The sequence below is a fragment of the Podarcis gaigeae genome, assembly GCF_964106915.1.
Source record: "Podarcis gaigeae genome assembly, chromosome: 5".
NCBI classification, from domain to species: domain Eukaryota; kingdom Metazoa; phylum Chordata; class Lepidosauria; order Squamata; family Lacertidae; genus Podarcis; species Podarcis gaigeae.
Genome location: NC_139681.1, coordinates 52,628,937 through 52,649,911, shown reverse-complemented (window position 1 = coordinate 52,649,911; position 20,975 = coordinate 52,628,937). Strand labels below are relative to the sequence as shown.

General features: G+C 41.8%; 2 protein-coding genes across 4 annotated transcripts in view; one reads left to right on the top strand and one right to left on the bottom strand.

Moving 5' to 3' along the window:
• Positions 1-12,026, bottom strand: part of LOC310845719 (guanylate cyclase 2G-like) — a 35,879-nt gene extending 23,853 nt beyond the window's left edge. For both annotated transcript variants that reach the window (XM_083741218.1, XM_083741219.1), the window contains exons 1-5: positions 11,757-12,026; positions 8,442-8,790; positions 5,344-5,453; positions 2,899-3,043; positions 1,713-1,848 (exon numbers count right to left, since the gene is read on the bottom strand). In XM_083741218.1, coding sequence (XP_083597344.1) covers positions 1,713-1,848; positions 2,899-3,043; positions 5,344-5,453; positions 8,442-8,790; positions 11,757-12,014 — 998 coding nt within the window. In that variant the 5' untranslated portion in view covers positions 12,015-12,026. The remainder of the gene's footprint in view (positions 1-1,712; positions 1,849-2,898; positions 3,044-5,343; positions 5,454-8,441; positions 8,791-11,756) is intronic.
• A 3,566-nt stretch (positions 12,027-15,592) lies between these two features.
• ACSL5 (acyl-CoA synthetase long chain family member 5) overlaps positions 15,593-20,975 on the top strand; it is a 29,524-nt gene continuing 24,141 nt past the window's right edge. Inside the window, exon 1 of one of the 2 annotated variants that reach the window (XM_083741286.1) lies at positions 15,593-15,762. The gene's annotated coding sequence lies outside the window, so the exon portion shown is untranslated. Of the gene's footprint in view, positions 15,763-20,442; positions 20,530-20,975 lie in introns of those variants that run through there. The other variant, XM_083741285.1, reaches the window with a different exon arrangement.

Here is a 20,975-nt window from a genome sequence, read left to right as displayed (position 1 = left end):
CCAAAGTCCGTTTCAGGGGCCTTACTCGGCCCGCTGTTCGGTTTAATCTGGCCCCTGTGGCAGTTTACTTCCTGGGATAAAATCCCCAAAAAGCTCAACAATTTCAATCCTAAAAAAAAAGGTCAGCAATTTTGGTCAGCCCTCAGGCATGTTGACTTCATCAAATCTGGCCCCCTTTGAAAAAAGTTTGGGCAAACTGGCCTAATGTCAACCAGGTCATTGTTGATATCACTGATAGATTTATTGTAAAGTATGTTTAATATGATGAAATGTTTTTGTAATATGTTAAAGAGGAAGATTTGATCAGTTGTTCTTTAGAAGCCTGCCAAAAAAATAATGATGGGCGGCATTCAACTTAAAATTTGCCCTAGGACAAGGATTAGTACTGGCACAGTGGGATTTCCTCCACTCTTATTTCATCACATGTGCCATCCCCAAATTAGCCTGGAGGGTTGTTGGGAAACCTAGAATAGATTTAGTGAGGGGTCACAAAGAAGCAGAGTCACGTGAAGAAATCCTTGCGCTGACAGAACTTTATCCTCAATGCTCTGATGCATACAACCCATAATCATTATATCTGCTGGTATCAGAATACCATTCATCTTTAGTGTGTGATTATCCATTTCAGAAATCTGTACAAGAATCTTTACAAGCTCAAATTAGTTCAAAGGAAGCCATGCAATGCTTATGCGAACAATGACAGAGCGATCATGATAACAGAATGATCAGCGCATCTCCTTTGAATTTAACATTGACAATGGACTTTCTAGTCCTGCCACCATTTTGTTCCCGAGTAGCATCAAAGGCAAGGAGCCTTGTAATTTTAAATCCACACTTTTCATTTCAGAGATATTCAATGAAAATAGAATTTCAAGATTTTCATAAAGAAGGAAGCATTGAATTGATTTAAGAAGGAGGAAGATGGCAGCTTTCTACACAGCTAGCATATCCCTCTTTGCATGTAAGTAGGCATCTTGTCCCTCTTAACCTGGTGCTGCCCATTTATGCTGACTGGGGCTATAGGAAATTGTAGACCAAAATATCTGGAGGACACCAGGGTGACTTGCTAACCAGAACAAGACACAGGATGTTGCAGTCAAAATACACTTCCTGCTTAACAAATAATAGTAAGGTTGCAGTCCTGTAACCACTTGGTCCCATTGAACTCAATGGGACTAATAGATCACATGCAATGTGGTTATCTTTGCAAGGAACCAGGTGAATTAAAAATGATTTTGTAAAGCTGAATTCAGTTTGTTGTTACAATATATAATTTAAAGTTGCAGGTGGAGGCATCAAAGGAGCACTAGGGAAGAGGGCTGCCCCACAAAGTCTAGGCATGAGCAGATGCTGGAGAGTAGACTTCCATCGGATCAGGACATCAGAGTAACTGGGTGTCTGAATTACATGGAGGTCTATGTGTGAGCAGCTGCTTGCTCTCTTTTTTTCAGACAACCACAATAATGCATGGATACATGGCAGCTGAACATGGGTTCTGGGTTCAAATATCGCCATACTGTAGAATTCACTCAAATGGCTTTGGGTGAGTCACTGACTCTTGGTCTCAGCTCTTCCCTTTATAAAATGGGCAAAAAGGAAAAGATACTCCTTCAAAGAATGAATACAAATATTATATAGTACTTTACAAGGTAAATCTCCTGTACAAAAGATTAAATTGCAAAGTGCCCATGAACCACACACACAAATAATACCTGATTGTTTTCCTGACACTGTCAAAGTTAAGAACTGGAATGAAATGAACTGAGTTGCCAAATTCCTGGAGATCATACACAGAGTAATCCATGTTCCTCTCACCTAATTCATCAATGTTGACTGGGCCAGTAATGCCTAAACAAAAAAGATATTAAAAATAAGAGCTTTAGCACATTCTCCACACTTCAGCGCACCTGTCCCATTTTGACTGATGTTATTTTTCTGCCTCTTCCTCAGCATAGGAAGACACAATGTACAACATATTTATGTATCCTGTCCATTTTGCAGTAGTCAAAGGTCCACTGGCTAACTTGCAAAGATTTCCAGGATAGTCAGAACACAAGAGCCCTGTTGCATCAGGCCAGAGGCTCATCAAACCCAGCCTGTTCTCACAGTGGCTAATCACATGCCTACAAAAGGAACATGACTGAGCCCTTGCCTGCTGTTGTCCTCAAGTAACTGGTATTCAGATAGTGCTGCCTTTGATCCTGGAAGTAGGACATAGGCATCATGATTAATGGCTGTTGGAGAAACTCCATAGCTCAGCTACGTGCTTATAAGGTGGCCACTTTTAATCAGGAAGGAGTTTCTGTGAATGCCAAAGTTGAACAAATTGTTTATTCTGTTATATCTATCAATGCTGTTTTGACTGAACATGCAACCATGGAGAGACAATACTTTTAAGGGCGGGCAACAGGCAATCACAGAGTTGTACCCAAGCATCCTCTGTTGGCATCACATGAGATCCTAAGAGTCATGTGGAAAAAGTTCCTAAGGCTCACTTGGCAATAGTTAAAGTAGCTTCCTTTGCACATTTATTTAGAAGATCAATGGATCTACTCCAAATATGTGCTGCTTCATGAAGTAAGCCTGGTGGTTCTTTTGACTTGGTACTAGCAGATGCTCTGTATTCTTCACCAACCTGATATCTTGGACTTTAACACCCATCAGCCTCAGCCAGAATGTCCATGGAGGCTGGGACAAATGAGAGTTGTAGTCCAAAACATTTGGATAGTACCAAGTGAATGAAAGCTTCTCTGTTGTCTCAGCCCTGCTCCTTGAGATGCTTTACCTGAAGATACATGGGAGGGGCATCAATGTTCAGAGTATCAGCTCAGCTACAGAGGTGCAGCTTCCCTCCCTCTCTCAAGTGACTGTGTTTACAGTCTGAATCCACAAACTTACCATACATTGGAGTTTTGTTGTAACCTTTCAAACTGTTGACAAGGGCCTTTCCATCACGGAAGTCCTTTTTCCCTTCTAACATTTCTTTTATGGATAACGCATAAAGCAAAACAGCATCATGTAGGTAGGCAGCATAAGAACTTACCTGGAAAAGAGTCAATATAGAATAGTAAGAGTTTGGGCTTCTGAGGGAAGAAGTTTCTTAAACTATTCTTTCCGTTGCCTGACTGCATATATTTAGCAGTGGACTCATTTATTCCAAACTCAAAATCCAGTTGCAATCGAAATTATTCAACCCCCATTACAAATCAGGTTTATTATCAAAATTTACAGATTTTCTGCTGTTTGCAATGAGAAAATCAAACAAAAACAATTGAAATAGCTCAATGCAAGGGATGCTTCAAGTGGTTTCCCCAAATACAATGATACCTCGGTTTGAGAACAGTCCGGTTTAAGAACGATTCGGTTTACAAACCCTGCAAAACCGGAAATAGTGTCTTGGTTTGAGAACTTTACCTCAGTCTAAGAATGGAATCTGAACGGTGGAAGGACACTGGCGGTGGGAGACCTCATTAGGGAAAGTGCGCCTCGGTTTAAGAACAGACTTCTGGAACTGATTAAGTTCATAAACCGAGGTACCACTATACAGCTGAAATTGCAACTTATACAGGGCAGGGCAGTGGCAGCCTCTTTTCCTCGCCCACACTCCAGCAGTCGCTGTGAGGTGCCCAAGGGAGGAGGCTGGCTGTGGTGGCCATAAAGAGGCCACAGAGCGGCAATGGGATATCCGCTCGCAGTCACAACTGTCACTGCCGACTCTGCTCAGAACAAGTGGTGGCTCATCCTCCTCCCTGAGCAAAGTGGTGCTGGCACTGGCAGAGAAAATAGGAACATTCTGGGATCAAATCAAAAGCCGGGATAGCTTTCATCATTCCAGGACTGTCCCTGGAAAATCAGGACACTCGGAAGGTATGTGTTATCTGATATGGTTGCAGGCAGGCCCATGGAGAGTGTGGCAGCTGGGTACACTTGCCCCAGGCCTTGGAGAGCTAAGCTGCTGGGGGGGACGGGACTGCAAGGGATTGGTTACTTTCTTGTGTGAGTTTATAATTTTATTCTACCAAGACTCCTGCCTTGCACCTCAGACAAGCTCTGCACAGGTCTGGTTGCAGGTCAAATGAGACTACACATGTTAGTAAATGAGCTGAAAGCCTCAGCTCCTAAAACTAATCAGCATGGCTTTAGAGTGAAGAAAATCTCTCAAGAAATGTTTTGATGTCTGCCTTTAGAAAATTTGAGATATTTGGCCCTTTTTTCGTGTGGCATCACAGTGCCCTTTCTAAGTTAGGGGAAATGAGGGCATTCAGCCTGGTTTCCTCTTGGTTTTTTGTTATGGCTCCTTGGAACAAGTACAGTGGTACCTCAGGTTAAGTACTTAATTCATTCCAGAGGTCCGTTCTTAACCTGAAACTGTTCTTAACCTGAAGTACCACTTTAGCTAATGGGGCCTCCTGCTGCTTCCGATCCACCAGAGCACGATTTCTGTTCTCATCCTGAAGCAAAGTTCTTAACCTGAAGCATTATTTCTTGGTTAGCGGAGTCTGTAACCTGAAGCTTATGAAACCTGAGGTACTACTGTATCTAAGTTGTGGCTGTGAATATGACCTCTCCGTGTGAAGAAAAGAAACTGTCTGAAAGCTGCTTCTCCTTCAGCTTGCTGTGGACCTCCTTCACAAAATCAGAATAGGTCTTGTATTCTCTGTAAGATCTGAGAGCTATGAGCAGCACAGGCTGATAGGCATCTGGGACGCTGCTGTTCCCATTACTCCAAGTCTCTTTCAAAAAATTGTCCTAGAAGACAAAAGAGTGATTGACAGCATTGTTTGTAATAAATAGGCAGTTTACCCCATTCCCATAATGCTTAGTAATATGAATACAACAAACACTTTGTGAGGTGAGTGGGGCTGAGAGACTTCAGAGAAGTGTGACTGGCCCAAGGTCACCCAACAGCTGCATATGAAGGAGCGGAGACACAAACCCAGTTCACCAGATTATGAGTCTACCACTCTTAACCACTACACCACACTGGTATAGAGCACAATAGATGTTTGATTTTATCTTCACGAAGTGTGCAAGGTAGGTTAGATGAGAGATGGCGATAGATATTGCAAAATTTGAATCCAACTCTTCCCAGCCATAGTCCAGAATTCTAAATACTACAGCATGCTAGATTTGGAGATACCCATTGCTTTTCTGACCTACCATCCATACAACTTGTAACTGAGAACTTAAACCTGAGTTTGCTCCCCCCCGCCTTGCCTCACAATCCATTTTCCTGTTGTGTTGTGTCTTTTTAGATTGTAAGTCTGAGGACAGTATTCCTTAAAACCATGCCTTTAGCAAGGTAATGAAGAAATACTCACCACATTGCAGCTATTTACTGACCTCAAACTGCTGCAGCACAAAGAACACGTATGGTCCATTTGTCATACCTAGTTTCTTGGCCTCTAACAAAATAGATCTTGCATCCAAAGAACTGCAGATTAAAACAATAACTGCAAAAGAAATAGTACAGATCAGTTCCCAGCGCATCTAAAAAGTCAAGTGTACCCACCAACTGAGCCAGTAGCAGCAACTAAATTAGAGCTGCCATATGTCTGGATTTTCCCTTACATTACCAGGATTTCAAAGGCAGAAATGACGTCTGGGGGGAATTTCCAAAATGTAGCGCTTTGTCCTAGATCTTAGGCAAGTCAATCGAAAATCAAGATTTTTTTGGCGGTTTTGGAGTTGTTGGTTGTTGTTTTTTTAAAAAGCAACTTTAGGGTTTGTCCTGGTTTTTACTTTTTGAAATATGGCAACCCTAACTAAATAGTTGGTACAACAGCAAACTCAGTGGTATAAAACTCAAAAGGGAAAGAAAGCCAAAACAATGTCTTGATAAATGCACATTGGATAATGTGGTGAACAAAGTTGTTGTAAGGGTATTGGTAAATTACTGATTGATTCTGTGTAATTTGGGGTGCATCACTATGAAGCAATACAAAATATCTTGGATAATTAAAACCAATGCAACTTTAGATCATTTCCTAATCACCCAAATCATTTAATAAACCCCTAGGCCCTCAGGTACACAAATGACTATCCCATTGAAATCAGCGCACAGGACAAAAGATTAAAGTGTTGCAGTCCAGAGAAGTGTATCATATTTTAGAGAGAGAGAGAAAAGTCACTTATTTGGTCTCTGGAAGTCCCTGTGCATTAAGTGCATGACAAGAGCCCCTGAATGTAACCAGAAGCTGTGCATATGAATACTCCTTAAGCAAAGAAGTATTCCCAACTTCAGTTGTTATTGGTACTTTAAAAAAGAAAAAAGTATGAGAATGCTGCCTCCATTTCTACTAAGTATTGTATAAATAGTTCTTGTTACAAGTGGGCATTAAGTAGAGCTCTTTGCCTTGTGTAGCCATGTGACTTACACACCCAGACTTAAACACCTCCACTCCTTTCTTGCCTGTGAAACAGAATGTTATGGAAAGGTGAGAGTTGTGAACATTACAAAGGTTTAGCAATATATAATCCGGTAATATATAATTGTGAAGTGCTCTCTTCAGGGAGACTCGTCTGGTGGCTTCATCACGTATCTTGAGGCATGAGGCAAAAACATTTCTCTATAATCAGGCCTTTGGCTGATTAAACGACCTGTGGCCTTTTAAATGTGTTTGGGTATGGTTTGTTTTTCATTATGTATTTTGTGTTCTCATTTTTGATCTTCAGATGAAGGGTGGTATACCAATTTTAATAAATAAATATCCTTGGGAAAATCTTTCATCATGCCCTTAGTTCTGCTCATTTAAAGAGTTTCTTAATTGAAATAGTTTTACACAGAGAATCCTATAAGAATTTTCACATAGGATAAAAAATTCCTGCTGGTTCAGTCCATAAAAAAAACCACCACAATCTTGTTAGTAATATCTACCTTTTCCCTATATGTGATAGAATATCTTGCCTTTCTGCTCTGCCTACCAGGCATGCGTCCTGGGCTTCCATGTATGCATGCAACATTTCCTTAGGGCATATCTGGGCAATATGTATAATATGAGTCAATAGGCATAAACCCAAATAATGAGGCCAAATTGCCTCTCAAATAGGATCTTCCATCAGCTCAAATCCTGCAAGTGGTCACATGACTTAAACCTATGTGGCATAAGAACATAAGAGCCTGCTGGATCAGGCCACTGACCCATCTAGTCTGACACCCTGTTCTCACAGTGGCCAGCCACATGGAAAACCCGTAGGAGGGACCTGAAAACAAGAGCACTCTTCCTTCCTTTGTTTACTAGCAACTGAACAAGGAGGCACAGCAAACCCATCATGGTGAGTAGCCTATAGTAGATTATCTTCCATCAGTTTGTTCAGTTCCTTCTCTAAAGCCATGCAAATTGGTGGCCATCACTGCAATCTGTGGAATTTTATAAACTTCTACCATTCCACCTCTTCCTTGCTTTTTGTCTACGGTAAGAATTCCCAAACACCGCGACTATATTTAAACAGGACTACATCTTCAGGCTTAATGCAATGTGAGCGTCTTCAGGCGAATGTAGCATTGCCATACATCCAGAATTCCCTGGACATATCCGGAATACTGAGTTGCAAGCAGTGACTGGGTGGAAATTGGCGAAATGTCCAGGAAAAGCTGGATGTATGGCACCCCATGTTGGCAGTATTGTTTTTGTCGATATTCCTCAGAAGTAGCTCAAAAACGCAATTAAAGCTCAACAACTTTTTGTTCCAGATTTTCACTTTTCGAAGTATGGCAACCCTAGGAATGCAATGTCAATTCCCAGAAGAAGTTAAAGTGTAACACCTTATTGAACACAGGAGCCAGGAGCACCAGAGAGATAAGGGAGAGGTAATCACACAGGTTTAATACCCTTTTCTCTGCACTGATGCCCACAGTACCAGTGGACAGCACATATGGCAGCAAGGCATCTTTGCTTGGACAGCCCCCTGGAGAGCATATCTACTGGGAAGGCACCACTAGTTGGATCTGCTCAAAGGTACACAAAGGCAGCATATAGGGAGAAGAAAGAACTGCAATGAGCTTCAATTTCTGATAAGTTGAGCGGCAGTGTGTTATGTTTTGCAGAGGACACTCTTCTATTTTCAGAAGTTATTTAAGTAAGAGGTGGGTAACCAGTGGACCATGGGCCAGATACAGTTCACCAAGCCATGGGAAATGGATTGGGAAGTAAAATCCCTTTTGTAAGTCCAGCCCATGTTTTATGTGTGTTTCATTTCACTAGGGTCTGGCACTTTAAGTACCAGACCTTGAGGCAGCTGAGGACATAAATTTCTGCTGGGCTTTTCTCATGACCAATGTTGGTTTGAGTTTGTTCCAAATAAAGTGTTTTGGTCACCATCCTTCATGTACAGAGTTCATCTTACAATGGTGCTGAGAGACTTATGAACTCACATGGAGAATGATCTCTTTACCTCCAGAGCTCAGAAACCTGTCATGAAAAACGAAACAAAAAACTTACTTCTGGCAACTGATGCTATATAGTTGAGCTTGTCTTGATGGAGGCTTTGATCTTTTGTGTTGTATCTCACCTTAGCAGTGATGGTGATGTTGCTTTTGAGTTGATTTTCTACAGAAGCCCACAACTCCTCTGTTTCAGCCCAAGTGAAAACATCACTTGAGCTTCCGAAGAGGCCAACGTACCTCCACCCAAAATACTGGAGAGTTTTATAAAGGACTTCCCCGATCATTTGCAGAGGGGTGACAAGATTGATATAAGTGTCATAAACAAAGGAATCTTCCAGCTTGGCTGTATGGCCAACAAACCCAAACATGGGGATGTTCCACTGAGAAGCTAGCAAACCAGTTGCCTAGGTGGAGAATAATAAAAAGAACTGGATTTATTCGTAACATTCAAGAGGCAATAAGTAAACTTGGTTGACTGTCACTCATAGCATTTTGTTCAAATGAAGATCTTTTAGGTGCTGTATAGGTTTCAGATTGCATCAAGGCCTTTGGGGGATGTGAAACTGAAACACATACAGTAATGCCTGATTTCCCATTTCTGGAAATACAAAAACCAGCTGTTAATCATTTTTCTCTATTTCACTGCCTGCAATAATGGTGCCCATAAGTAATAGGGACAATAGGGTTTCAGTGTATAGGATTTCAATGCAATAGGATTTCAGTGTATTTATTTACTGAACAGAACTTATATACCACTTGATTGTAAAAACAAAACAAAACAAAACAACAACCTCTGGTTTACAAGAAATATTAAAATTATCAATAAAAAAGTAATTTAAAACATTTAAATACAAAGTCAGTGGCAAATGAAAAAGAGATTCAAATATGTCCACATCCACATGTCTGGATAAACTTGTCTAAACACAGGAGCTTTAAGTAGATACAGAAAAGAAGCGAATAACACAACATAACATAATTAGGTGTGAAGTTGATATATATTAATGCATAAATAAACATGAGCTAAACTCAGCATTGGGTTTGATTGGGTGGTGAGATACTAACACCAATATTTCTCCCAAATCAATTGTGATACCAGTTATCGAGACCACTGTGAACCATTTACTAGAATATATGCATGGATATTTAAATCACAATTGAGTTGTGCTGTCTTTATTCATGCATATCCATCATGCCCCAAAGCACTCTATGTTTTGTTTGCTTCCAAGCCCATCTGAAATGAATGCAGGTTGTGCCTTTTGTCATAGGCAGGCTCTAATTTAAAGATCTCCATGAGCTCTAATAATATGTACAAATGGTTGCACATTTAACACAGACCCTCCAAGTGTCTCTGTTTTTCAGGGACAGTCCCAGATTTACAGAAGCAGTCCCAGTTTCTGATTTGATATGTCCTGCTTTTCCTTAGGACATCCCTATTTTCATCAGAGAAATGTTGGAGGGTATGGAGTTATCTGACCCCCCCCCCAAGCCATCTGGAGGCAGCCCTGTATAGGGAAGGGTTTTTTAAAATGCTTAATGTATTATTATGCTTTTATATATGTTGGAAGCCTCCCGGAGTGGCTGAGGCAATCCAGGCCGATGGGTGGGATATAAATAGTAAAATTATTATTATTGAATAGGACACCCCTATTTTCATTGGAGGAATGTTGGTGGGTATGAGCTGGAGCATAGTAAAACAGACTAAGGTTGCAGAGAAAAGCTTTGCTGTCCCAGCTGCAGCATCTCCCCTCCCCAGCCTAATACTAGGGCTCTTTTTTCCCTCTTTGGAACTCCCCATCTACTCTCATCAGCTCCAGTCAGCATGGCTAGGAGTTGGGGATGTTGAAAGCTGTGATCTGGTTATGTATGGAGAACCACAGTTTCTCCACCTCTGCTGTAGAGAATTCAAGCAAGCCCATTCCTTCTCCTCCTCCTCCAGTTTCTTTTCCAGCTGTTAGCTTGTTTGTGCACCACCTGGTGGAAAGATGGGATACAGGCCCGAGAGCTCGGGACCAAAAACGGAGCATCCCTATTTCAGTGCCAGAAATGTCGGAGGATATGCTCATGGTGAAGTCCTGACTGGGATTTTCCTTAGCTGGGGACAAAAATAGATCAAAAGCCCACAACCACTTTGTGTGGCAGCACCCACACTTTGCAAGTACCCTCCTATAATCATCACTTTTGCTGCACTCATTTTGGAAGCCACATAAAACTTTTATGTTCAGGCAAGCTTATACAGACAAATAGAAATTACATGTTTTTAGTTAATTGTTCATTCTAATTCATCGTGAATATTTTTAAATGCCCATTTTTAATTGTCTTTTATTGAGAAGCTTAATGTTTTGGGGTTTTTGTTGAGGTTTTATGATTGCTTAAGTGGCACATAATGTTTGTTAATTTCCTTTTTAAGTTGCCAAGGTTAGGTTCCCATCAAAATCAAGATTGCAAAAACCACTGCTTGCATAACAACCAGGTGCATAACAATCAGGTGCCATGACAGATTTAATCCATTCGTGTGTAGAGCCAACGATATTTCAAAGAGACAGGCAAGCAATTATTATAGTGATATTATCAGTCACCTTGCTTTTTAAAAACAACAACAAATGTTTTGTGATTTTTTTTGCAGACACACTGAGCGCAGAGCCCCATTTTAATTGTTTACAGGCACTAAGTACGTAGAACTAATGGAAAGACTAGAGATTAAGCTAGGTCTGAGATATAATCAAACTGTGACCTAAAATACAGTAGAGGCACACAGCCTCCCACCCACAATATATTGGCTGTGGCCTCAGCAGTTCCACAACTGCATGGGGGGGCACCTCTTTTAGATAAAATAGATTAGTGAACCCCAGTCTTTAAATACAACCTACAGGCTATTCTAGAAAGGTGAGAGAAGTTTGTAAACAGGACTAGGCACAAGTGGAATAAATATCTGCTCACACAACAGGAAATCACCTTCTTTTCTTCCCTGCCCCCCACACCTCACAACTCTGTATACATCCTCAAAATCTGCCCTGAAAGGTTGGGAGACACTCCAGTGAAGATTTTAGGGGTGCAGCGAGATCAGCAGGGGAGAAGAGAGGAACGTAAAGCCTGATTGGATGCATTTAAAGTACATTTAACACACATATAATACACATGGCTTTCCCCCAAGGAACCCTGGAACTATAGCTTACTCATAACAGAGCTATAGTTCCGAGAACTGTTAACAAAATACAGTTCCCAGGATGCTCTGGGGGAAGCCTTGCACTTTAAATGAACATTGAATGTGCTTTAAATGCATGGTGTGGATGTGTCCTGGTTCGCACACGATAACAAATATTGTCTATTACAATTAACAAAAGAGAAAAAGCAGGATGAATTCATACTCAACCTCTGCTGCCTCTGAGCAAACTGGTCCGAACAAGGCAGAAATGTGTTCTTTTTGAACCTGGTTGATGAAAGCATGCAGAGACTTCTTTGCTTCACACCCAGAGTCTGCATAAATAAACTCCAAGCTGTAATTGCCTAGGTAAGATGGATCCGCATTGACCTTATCGATGGCAATCTCGACAGCGGAGCTTAACCTTTGGCCACTCAGGGGATGGGAGATATTCCAAGGAGCCTGAAAGCCTATTACAAGCTTGGGCATTCCAAGATCACTAGCAGTGCTAGTGGAATAGACTGCAGTAGCAAATGAGATCACTGAACCATAGTAAATGTGGAAGAAATTCTGTGGGCATTTGCTCATGTGCCACTGCATCACTGAACCAAATACTAAGCTGCTCTCCAATTTGCTAACCTTATGTCGTCCTTTTCTCTGTGTTACTTATACCACTGCTTGAAATGATTATATCAACACCTCTGCCTGTAGCATGACATGTCATCAACAGTTCTAATTAACAGAATCCTTGATCACCAAAACAGCTTCCTTGCAGCACTACCTCCAATCTTGATGTGTCAAAAGGTCAGTTTAAAACTTTTGAAGAGGTATTTTTGTTGTTGCTGCTGACATTGCTAAACTCTGCTTAAATTAACTGAGCCGACAGGAAACATCCAAGGGAAATGTTGGTGTGTGTACTCCTTTCTGTAAAATGAGTGTTTACAGAACACCTTGTTTACAAAATTTCAGGATCTGGCAAAGTGTCAGGTATTATTTCTGCTCTGTTGTTACAGCAAGTACAATCTAGAAGGATGCAATTATGTGCTTGCAAATAATAATGTCCCTTGTGGCTATAAGAAGAGTTGAGTGCAAACCTCTATGAGGTTGCCCATCATGAGTGATCCAGATAATGGAAAACAGTACCCTACAGCTTACTGGATGTTCATAGAATCATAAAATCACAGTTGCAAGGGATCCTAAGGATCATCTAGTCCAACCCCCTGCAGTGCAGGAATATGCAGTTGTCCCTGATGGGGATTGAACCTGCAATCTTGGTGTTAACAGAACATTTGAGGTTTAAATAAGTGCCAAAGCTCTGCCAATCCATTTATTGCACTCTTCACATGGTTGAACCTGATCCCATGGTCATGGTTGACCAAGAGTGGTTTTCACACTGTGACAAAGTGATTTGGTAGAAAGTTTTCAAAACTGAGATGTCAAAGCAGTGCCCTCCATTTCAGAAATATATTGATGTGGAATCTTCTCACAAATGACACTTCTGCACTGCAGCTTAGTCTGAACTCAGTGCAGCTCGTGAATGTGTTGTAGCATCCACAGAATGTTGTTCTCATTGCCACAGTCCCTGAATGGTGATCTTGGTGGTGGTTCTGTGGAGGCTGGGAGAACCCACTTAAAAAAAAAAACACTGCTGCTGCTATTTTGCAATTGGTGGACCTCATAAATTTTAAACCTTCTCAAGTGTGTAAATTTTGTATATGTAAGCTCATTTTGAAATACGTGTGATTAGGATCATTTAATAATCCACAGAAAGGTTCAGTATTTGGTGGGCACTTGTGGCAAAGTTTCTAAGCAGCTTTGCTGGAGGGGGGGGGGAGGAATGCTACATTTTTATTGCCTTTTACTGGTGATAACAATATGCTGACTTAGAAGCCTTCCGAATGATCTTTAAACTTTTTGTGTCTGACTGTTACATGTCCGATACTTCTTCCCTTTGATCCAGTTTTTTTTAATCAATGAAGAGTCCTAAAGTCCAAGTCCACTAAAGCAGATGCTTGGATTCCACTTTAATGTCCCAGTTGAGTCTCTGATATTTAAAATCTCTTAGGGAACACTTGTCACTTCCTGTTGCTGACACTACCTTACACATGTTTTCCAAGCATAGGTGGGGACATGTTTTTAGATTGAGGGCCACATGCCCTGACTGCCACCAAAGGGCTACCTGAGGACCACTTTGTCCTGAGGGGACGAGAAAGATAAGCCAGAACAACTCATGAGCTTCTCAGCACATAGCTCCCGGTGAGGTGGCCTTTCTTCTCCAAACTGCCACCACAGGGCTACTCAAGAGCCACCCTGTTCTGAGGGCTGGAGTGTTAAGAACGTAAAAATGTAGGGAAAGCCCTGATTGATCTGACCAGAAACCCACCCAGTGGCCAACCAGTTGCCTCTGGGGGCAATAGTGATTGGTAGTGCAGACAGGGATGCACTGCTGACCTGACTTCCCAGTGCTGCATGTTGCAGATGGTTTCTGAAAGGGGTGGGAGGAGCTGAGCTTGGTGTGGTTCAAGTATGGTGTCAGATTGTCTCTGCCACTGCACCAGCAGCAAGCTCCGCCCTGCCCCTTCCTCCTGGGTAAGCAGCAGTTGATTAAGGAAGGAACCTTTATCCCACCCCTCAACCATAACACACATAGACACTCCAACTGAAATAATATTGACCTACTTTCAAGGGAATATTTAAAGATTGCTGAGATAACTTATGTGGGGCACATTGTGTGTACGCATACACACAAATGTTCAGAAGTAATATATCTGGTGAATTCTGTAATATACTGTATCAGCAATGAACTGTCTCACAAGGCTCAGTGACTCTTTCCCCTGGTATTGTACTGCTATCAATGAATGAAACAGAACCAGGCGGAAAGGGGCCATCCTTGCGTGACTCACTTAAGTTTTGCCATTGTGTTGGTAGAATTCTGTATGCTCAGCATCTGTTTGCTGCCCTTTATGGTGGGACTGAACAGATAACAGGGTGACTGAACAGACTTGCTCAACCTGTCTACATGTTAATGAGAAACTAATACTAATAAGAGGGCTGTCAGTAAATATGCTTAGGATTGCTCTATGCTGCAGAAAATGACCATTTTCATACGTACATCATACAATTGTTGGAGTTGGAAGGGACGACGAAAGTCATCTAAGTCCAACCCCCCTGCAATTCAGGAATCTTTTGGCCTACATGGGGCTAGAACTCTCAACCCTGAGATTAAGAATCTCATGCTCTACTGATTGAACTATCCCAGTTACATAATTAAAATATGGTGGGCATCCATAAGGAGCTGGACATTTTTGGTTGTTGTAGCAACATTGGCGAATCCCTGCCACCCTCAAAAGGCCCACCTAAACCCAACACTGAATGATTATTATTTTAGACAATCTGGTTTGTCAAAGAGGTTTTTTTGTGTATGAGATGATTTCAGTTATAGAATCATCCTCTTGCTGTTACATTGAGGCCCCTTTTAACCTGTTCGTTGTTCTATGGCCTTAAATCAGGATTGGGCAGTCTTCTGCCTTGCAGAATAGACTTTTTTGTTCACCAGACCCTTATGATCCACCAGCCAGAACTAGTCACAGAATGGTGCCTTGAGAGTGAAACCAGCTGCAAGTACCTACTGCCTAGGATTGCCATATTTCAAAAAGTTCATCTTCATGTGCAATTACATCTTTCACTCACATCACCATGGCACTCATCCTTCCCCAGAATATTGGAGGTACGATCAATATACATTGATCGGAGCATATTGCAACAGCGTACAACCATTGCTACATATTTTGGGTGAGGCTCTCCTCACACAACTTTCCCTGCTTTCTAATGAGAAAGATTCAAAATTCACCAGTAAAAGCATGCTGGGTTACGTACTTCTGCTTTAGGTATTCTGATAAGCAGCTGGCGAAAGCTAGTGCTGGTTTTTCAACTTTAGACACCCTACAAATTTGTAGAGCTATTGTGTAAACATTAACTGCTTAGCCTTTTGCTAAACAGGCATTTTTCACCAGCTCAAATTATTCCATCTGTTTGATCACGTCAAGCCCCACCCTTGAACCTGCTACAAGGTATGTTCAAAGATTGCAGAGTGCAATGCTGTTACTTTATTAGAGCCCTCTGAGCATGGAGGACTGAAGCAGATCAGCTCCAAGAACTACTTGTGAGAGGAGCATGTGCTAAACTTCAGTGTGGGACAAGCTTTCACTCACTTTTGTGGTTGATCAACAGGAAGAAGGTAAGCATTGAAATTAACTCTCTCCCAGTCAACATCCAGTGATGCTAAATAGCTTGTTTTTGCTGTTTAAAGATTATGGGGAAACAAAATAGCCGATAGCTGTTAAACACTGGTAGCAGATTAAGAATTGGTATATCTAAATAATAATAAAAATACTGTTAGTGTCGGGTCAATACAAAGCAATCTGATGACGAGCAGGTGATCTAACAAATAAGTCTGCAATCATAAATGAAAAACCTGATTCTAGACTGCACTGAACCCAAAATTTCATTTCTGTATCATGACATAAGTTTTTTAAAGACTTCTCAGAGGGTACAACAACTCTATCAGTTTTGAAGATGCCATGAGAATGCCTCTCATTTCCTGTATGAATCCCCCTGGAATTATTCATTTGAATGATCAATGGCTTATATCTGCTTTGGGAGCCAATCTCATCAGTAATTAATTCCTTTTTTGAAACCTCACTGTGTCCTTTTCTTGAGAGCGAGAGGAAGAGTTGTTCCACTTGTACCATTCAGTGACTGTTTATTATTATTATTATTATTATTATTATTATTATTATTATTAAACTGAAGCTACATATGGCAATTAGAGATATAGATCAATACAGATCATACACAGCTTTCTCTTTGTACAGCGATAAATGGTACCAGTGAACAATGTTATACAAATTGAAGGTCATACATACAATCGGTTAAACTGGAATATTTCATCATATATCACTTTACCACCTCTTCGATTCTCCTCTCATGTGCTGTGCTGATGTTGTAAGCTTCAGGTAACATTGGACATGGTGCATTCTTCACTTTTTGCACTATCCTTCTGAATCTCTTGCACAGCATTATTGACATAAAGGTAGTGATGCATACAAGTGTCAGTCTGGAAAAGCTGTGAGGATCAAAGACAACGAATTTAATTATGGAACTACAACTGCTTATTGTTGTTTTAGTGGGAAAGTTGGTTTTTTTAAAAAAAGTACTTTTGTGCAATTTCAAATCCTGCCTTGCCCGGAGGAACCTTGTGCCTTCACACTAGGAAGTATTGTAATGAAAACCCATTGCAGCCATGCTTACTGCCAGCAAGAAGCAAAGAGTAGTTCCCACAACTGTTTGCAAAAGCACATGCCGTACAATGTCACGACTAGATAAAAAAGGATAGTGAACAAAATGCTTAGAATTATGGGAAGCAGAACTACCGTATTTTTCGCTCTATAGGACGCACCTAGTTTTTAGGGGGGAAATCAAGAAAAAAAAATCTTATTTCTCCCCTCCCCAGCCCCAAAGAGCAAAGAAGCCAAGACAGCGAGCGGGATGGATCCCGCTCGCTGTCTTGGCTTCGTTTTTAGCCGCGCTTCCCGTGGGGGCGGGGAGCTGCAGTCCCTTCTCCCTCCTGGGGAAAAGCCCGCAAGAGCCGCGTGAAGCTTGTATACTGCTCTTGGGGGCTTTCCCTGCCTGCCTCCCCCCTGCACTCACTCCATAGGACGCACAGACTTTCCCCCTTAGTTTTTAAGAGGGAAAAAGTGTGTCCTATGGAGCGAAAAATACGGTACTTTTCTGCTCTGATTTTGATGTGTTAGCCTGAGTCAATGTACTAGTGCTAGGGAAATGATGGAGCGCCAACAGAATTTTCAGGGCTCATTATGTCGACTGGACCCTCCATTTAACATGCAAAAGAGAATATCAATTGGCATATGTTTGGTGTTGTGCACAAAATTGTATGCCATTTTAGTGGGTTGGGTGGAGGGCCCAAAAATATCTATCAGAGACCACACAACAAGCTATTAGATGTTTGACAGACAGAATGTCAACAGGTGAAGCATTTCCCATAATGGAAATTGAATTTCTGCCTGCCACACAGCTGTGAAAAGCACAAGATGACTGCCCTCCCCAGTGCCAACCCTGAACAATGCAAAGAATTCAAGTTTCATGAGCTGTAAACCAGTTACATTACTGTAATGTCTTTCATTAGTTTGCCTCTGGCTGGCAATACTGTATTCAGTGCAAAGCCAGGCATGGCGTTTCAGGTGGCAGGTGTGTATGCATGCATCAAAAGAGATGTAAGATTATCAGCAACCCAAGTTCAGGTGCTCACATGTGGATCAGTTCAATATTAAACTGTTAAAGAACATTTGTTGTGCGTCTTTACGATTTAGACTTCATAGTAACTACAGCAATGCTATCAACATGGGTCAGTCACCCTTTTATTTTACTTTGAGAAAAAAGGGGTTTGAGCCTTTGACATGAATATACCCATAATTTTAGAGTTTATACCAACAGCAAGCTCTTCAACCATTATCCTATTCCACCCTCATGGTTGGGAAAGCAATTATTTCCCCTGCTCCCCATGTTGCTGCTAAAATCAATTTGACAGATCCCCTCCTGTTTATGTTTCCCTAGAGCTGTATAACAACACTGAATAAGGTAAAGGTAAAGGGACCCCTGACCATTAGGTCCAGTCGTGACCGACTCTGGGGTTGCGGCGCTCATCTCGCTTTACTGGCCGAGGGAGCCGGCGTACAGCTTCCGGGTCATGTGGCCAGCATGACTAAGCCGCTTCTGGCGAACCAGAGCAGTGCACGGAAACACCGTTTACCTTCCCACTGGAGTGGTACCTATTTATCTACTTGCACTTTGACGTCCTTTCAAACTGCTAGGTTGGCAGGAGCTGGGACCGAGCAACGGGAGCTCACCCCATCACGGGATTCGAGCCGCAACCTTCTGATCAGCAAGTCCTAGGCTCAGTGGTTCAACCAACAGCGCCACCCGCGTCCCTTAACAACACTGAATACAGAGTGGTAATTCACTACCCTCTCTCAGGACCCCTGTTCTATAACATTAGTACAATAATACTGCACCACTTTGTAGGGCTGATTTAACCTATCCTTTCTCAACCAGAATACCAACCTCCCTACAATACGGATATACTAATGATGGATTTTTGTTGTATCTGCATTTGCAGAGTGTTTAAAACTAGAAAAAAAAATGCATGCACAAAAAGGAGGGGGAAACACATTGGGCTGATAGTGCATCAAGGAAGACCCAAAATCTGACTAGAAAGAAATAGGAAGCCCTTCCTTCTCCGTTCAGAACCCCTTTTCAAGTATTCTTTTGGGAAGCCTCTGCATTTCATTCTAGCACTCACAGATCTGACTTCACTCATTGGCTAAAAGCACTGAAAGGCAGGGGCAGGTTCATAGCTAGCAAAGCAGTTTCTTTAAATGGTACTTGCATGTTTTGCTTCACAACTTTTATTTTACCCTGTGCAGTAACTAAAGTTTATGGACTGAACAAGGGAAGCCCTTCATAGAGTGCAGTGCATTCATCCAGCCTTGAAGTTACCAGTGCCTGAACTACTATGATCAAACTATCTTGCTCCAGGAATAACCGTAGCTGCTGTATCAGCCAAAGCTGATGAAAAGAACCTATGTCATTAACAGCCTGATAGGCTATAATTAAGCAGGTGTTTCCAGATATGGAGATAACAGGGATAGAAAAGTTTCACCTGCTACATTGTAGGTTACTCTTAAAGTAGCAGAGGCAACAAAAGAGCCGGCCACTTGGAACACAAGTTCCAATGATGAGAAAGAAATGACATAACAACAGACAGGCAAATTTCGACACTTACACCAGAGTTTAGGGTTACATGCATGTGTCTGTTTTGGGTATTCCTCCTTTCCTGTCTTCTGCCACTATGCCTGCAGGGAAGAGATCAAAAGCCTTTGCTTTCAGGTAATTGCAGCTTATTATACCAATTTACAATTATAAGTGGTATGATTTAAAGAAACAAGCCAACTTAATAAACCATGGTTGGCCTGTTTCCCTAAACCCTAAAACTAACTGGAGTTTGACCAGGTTCAGATAGAACAACAGTCCACAGTTAATGAAAAATCACTGAGCTCGAAGCTTGCAGTCTCGTCGCTGCTGCAGTGAGCTGTTGCCCGAAGCTCCTTCACATAATACTAAATCAGCCTTTCCCAACCCGATGCCCTTCCAGCATTCCAGCATCAGCCGCAGCTACCAAGACTAATGGTCAAGGGTGGTAAAGTTGCAGTCCGAAACAACTGGAGGGCATCAGGTTGGGGAAGGCAGCGCTCAGTCATTGTTTAGCATCATATTCAAACCATAACATAGCTGGGACAAAGAGGGCAAGTAGCAGAAGCAGATGCAGATGACGGGGGTTGAATTATACGATTCATGAACCATCCCATGCACCTGGGATTAAGCTCCATTGAGCTCAGTAGAATCTCTGAATAAATAGGCATAGGCTTGGGGGTGAACCGCTTGGACTTCATCGACTTTCACATACAAACCCCATCCATTCTGCAGTGAAATTAAAAATTATATGTAAGTGAGTTCAGAATAGTTCTTTATCCTGTGCGGGAAACTCTGTATTCCCTTGTCACAATTCTAGGCAATTATGTTTGTTTGTTTTTAAATGGAGATGAAGGTCTTAAGCTGGAAATAAAAGCGACCTGTAGACAGCTGATTTTCTGGGTGCTTTTAGCCTAAATGCGGTTGCCCACTTCCCTTCCTGTTGCAGCTATCTGGAGCTACGTAAGGCACATGCAAGCAAGTCCCCCCTGAGTGCAGAGCGATTTCCTTCTAAGCGAATGTGCATAGCATTAAAAAGCCTGAGAAAAATGAGTCACTTCCTGCCTGAGAGGCCTCCCTCTCGTGTGAGCTGTTCCCAGCACTTCCTGGAAGTGGCTGCTATTTAAGGCCGTGAGTCTGAGTTTGTTGCAAGCGTGTGGTAGGAGGCTGCTATCTGGTAAGTGGAAGAAGCATGGTCAGATTTAGTATGTTACAGATCAATTCTAAAGCGTGCCTGGCTTTTGTCCTCCTCCTCTTGTGCGTACTATTGATAACTTTAGAGGTTAGCAAAAGGCACACCGGATGTCTGAATATGGTTCTTTTCGTTGGTGGTTGCTATTGTTTTTACTCAGTCAGTTGTATTTGTATCTTGAGAGGATGTTAAAAGGGTAGAAGGTGGTGATATTGCAAGTCTGTGGTAGTGGGTTAGCAAGAGTAATTTGCTTAAGACCCCTTTATGCTTCGAAACGTGGCCTTTGTTGCATAGATTTCTGTATCTAGATGAGAACTGAACTCAAAGGTATAGTATTTCTACCAACACCGTTCAACAGCTGACTTGCTTTTCTACTTGGGTCTTCTAGCAGCAGTTGCTTATCCAGTTTCTATGACAGAGATTCAAAGGTC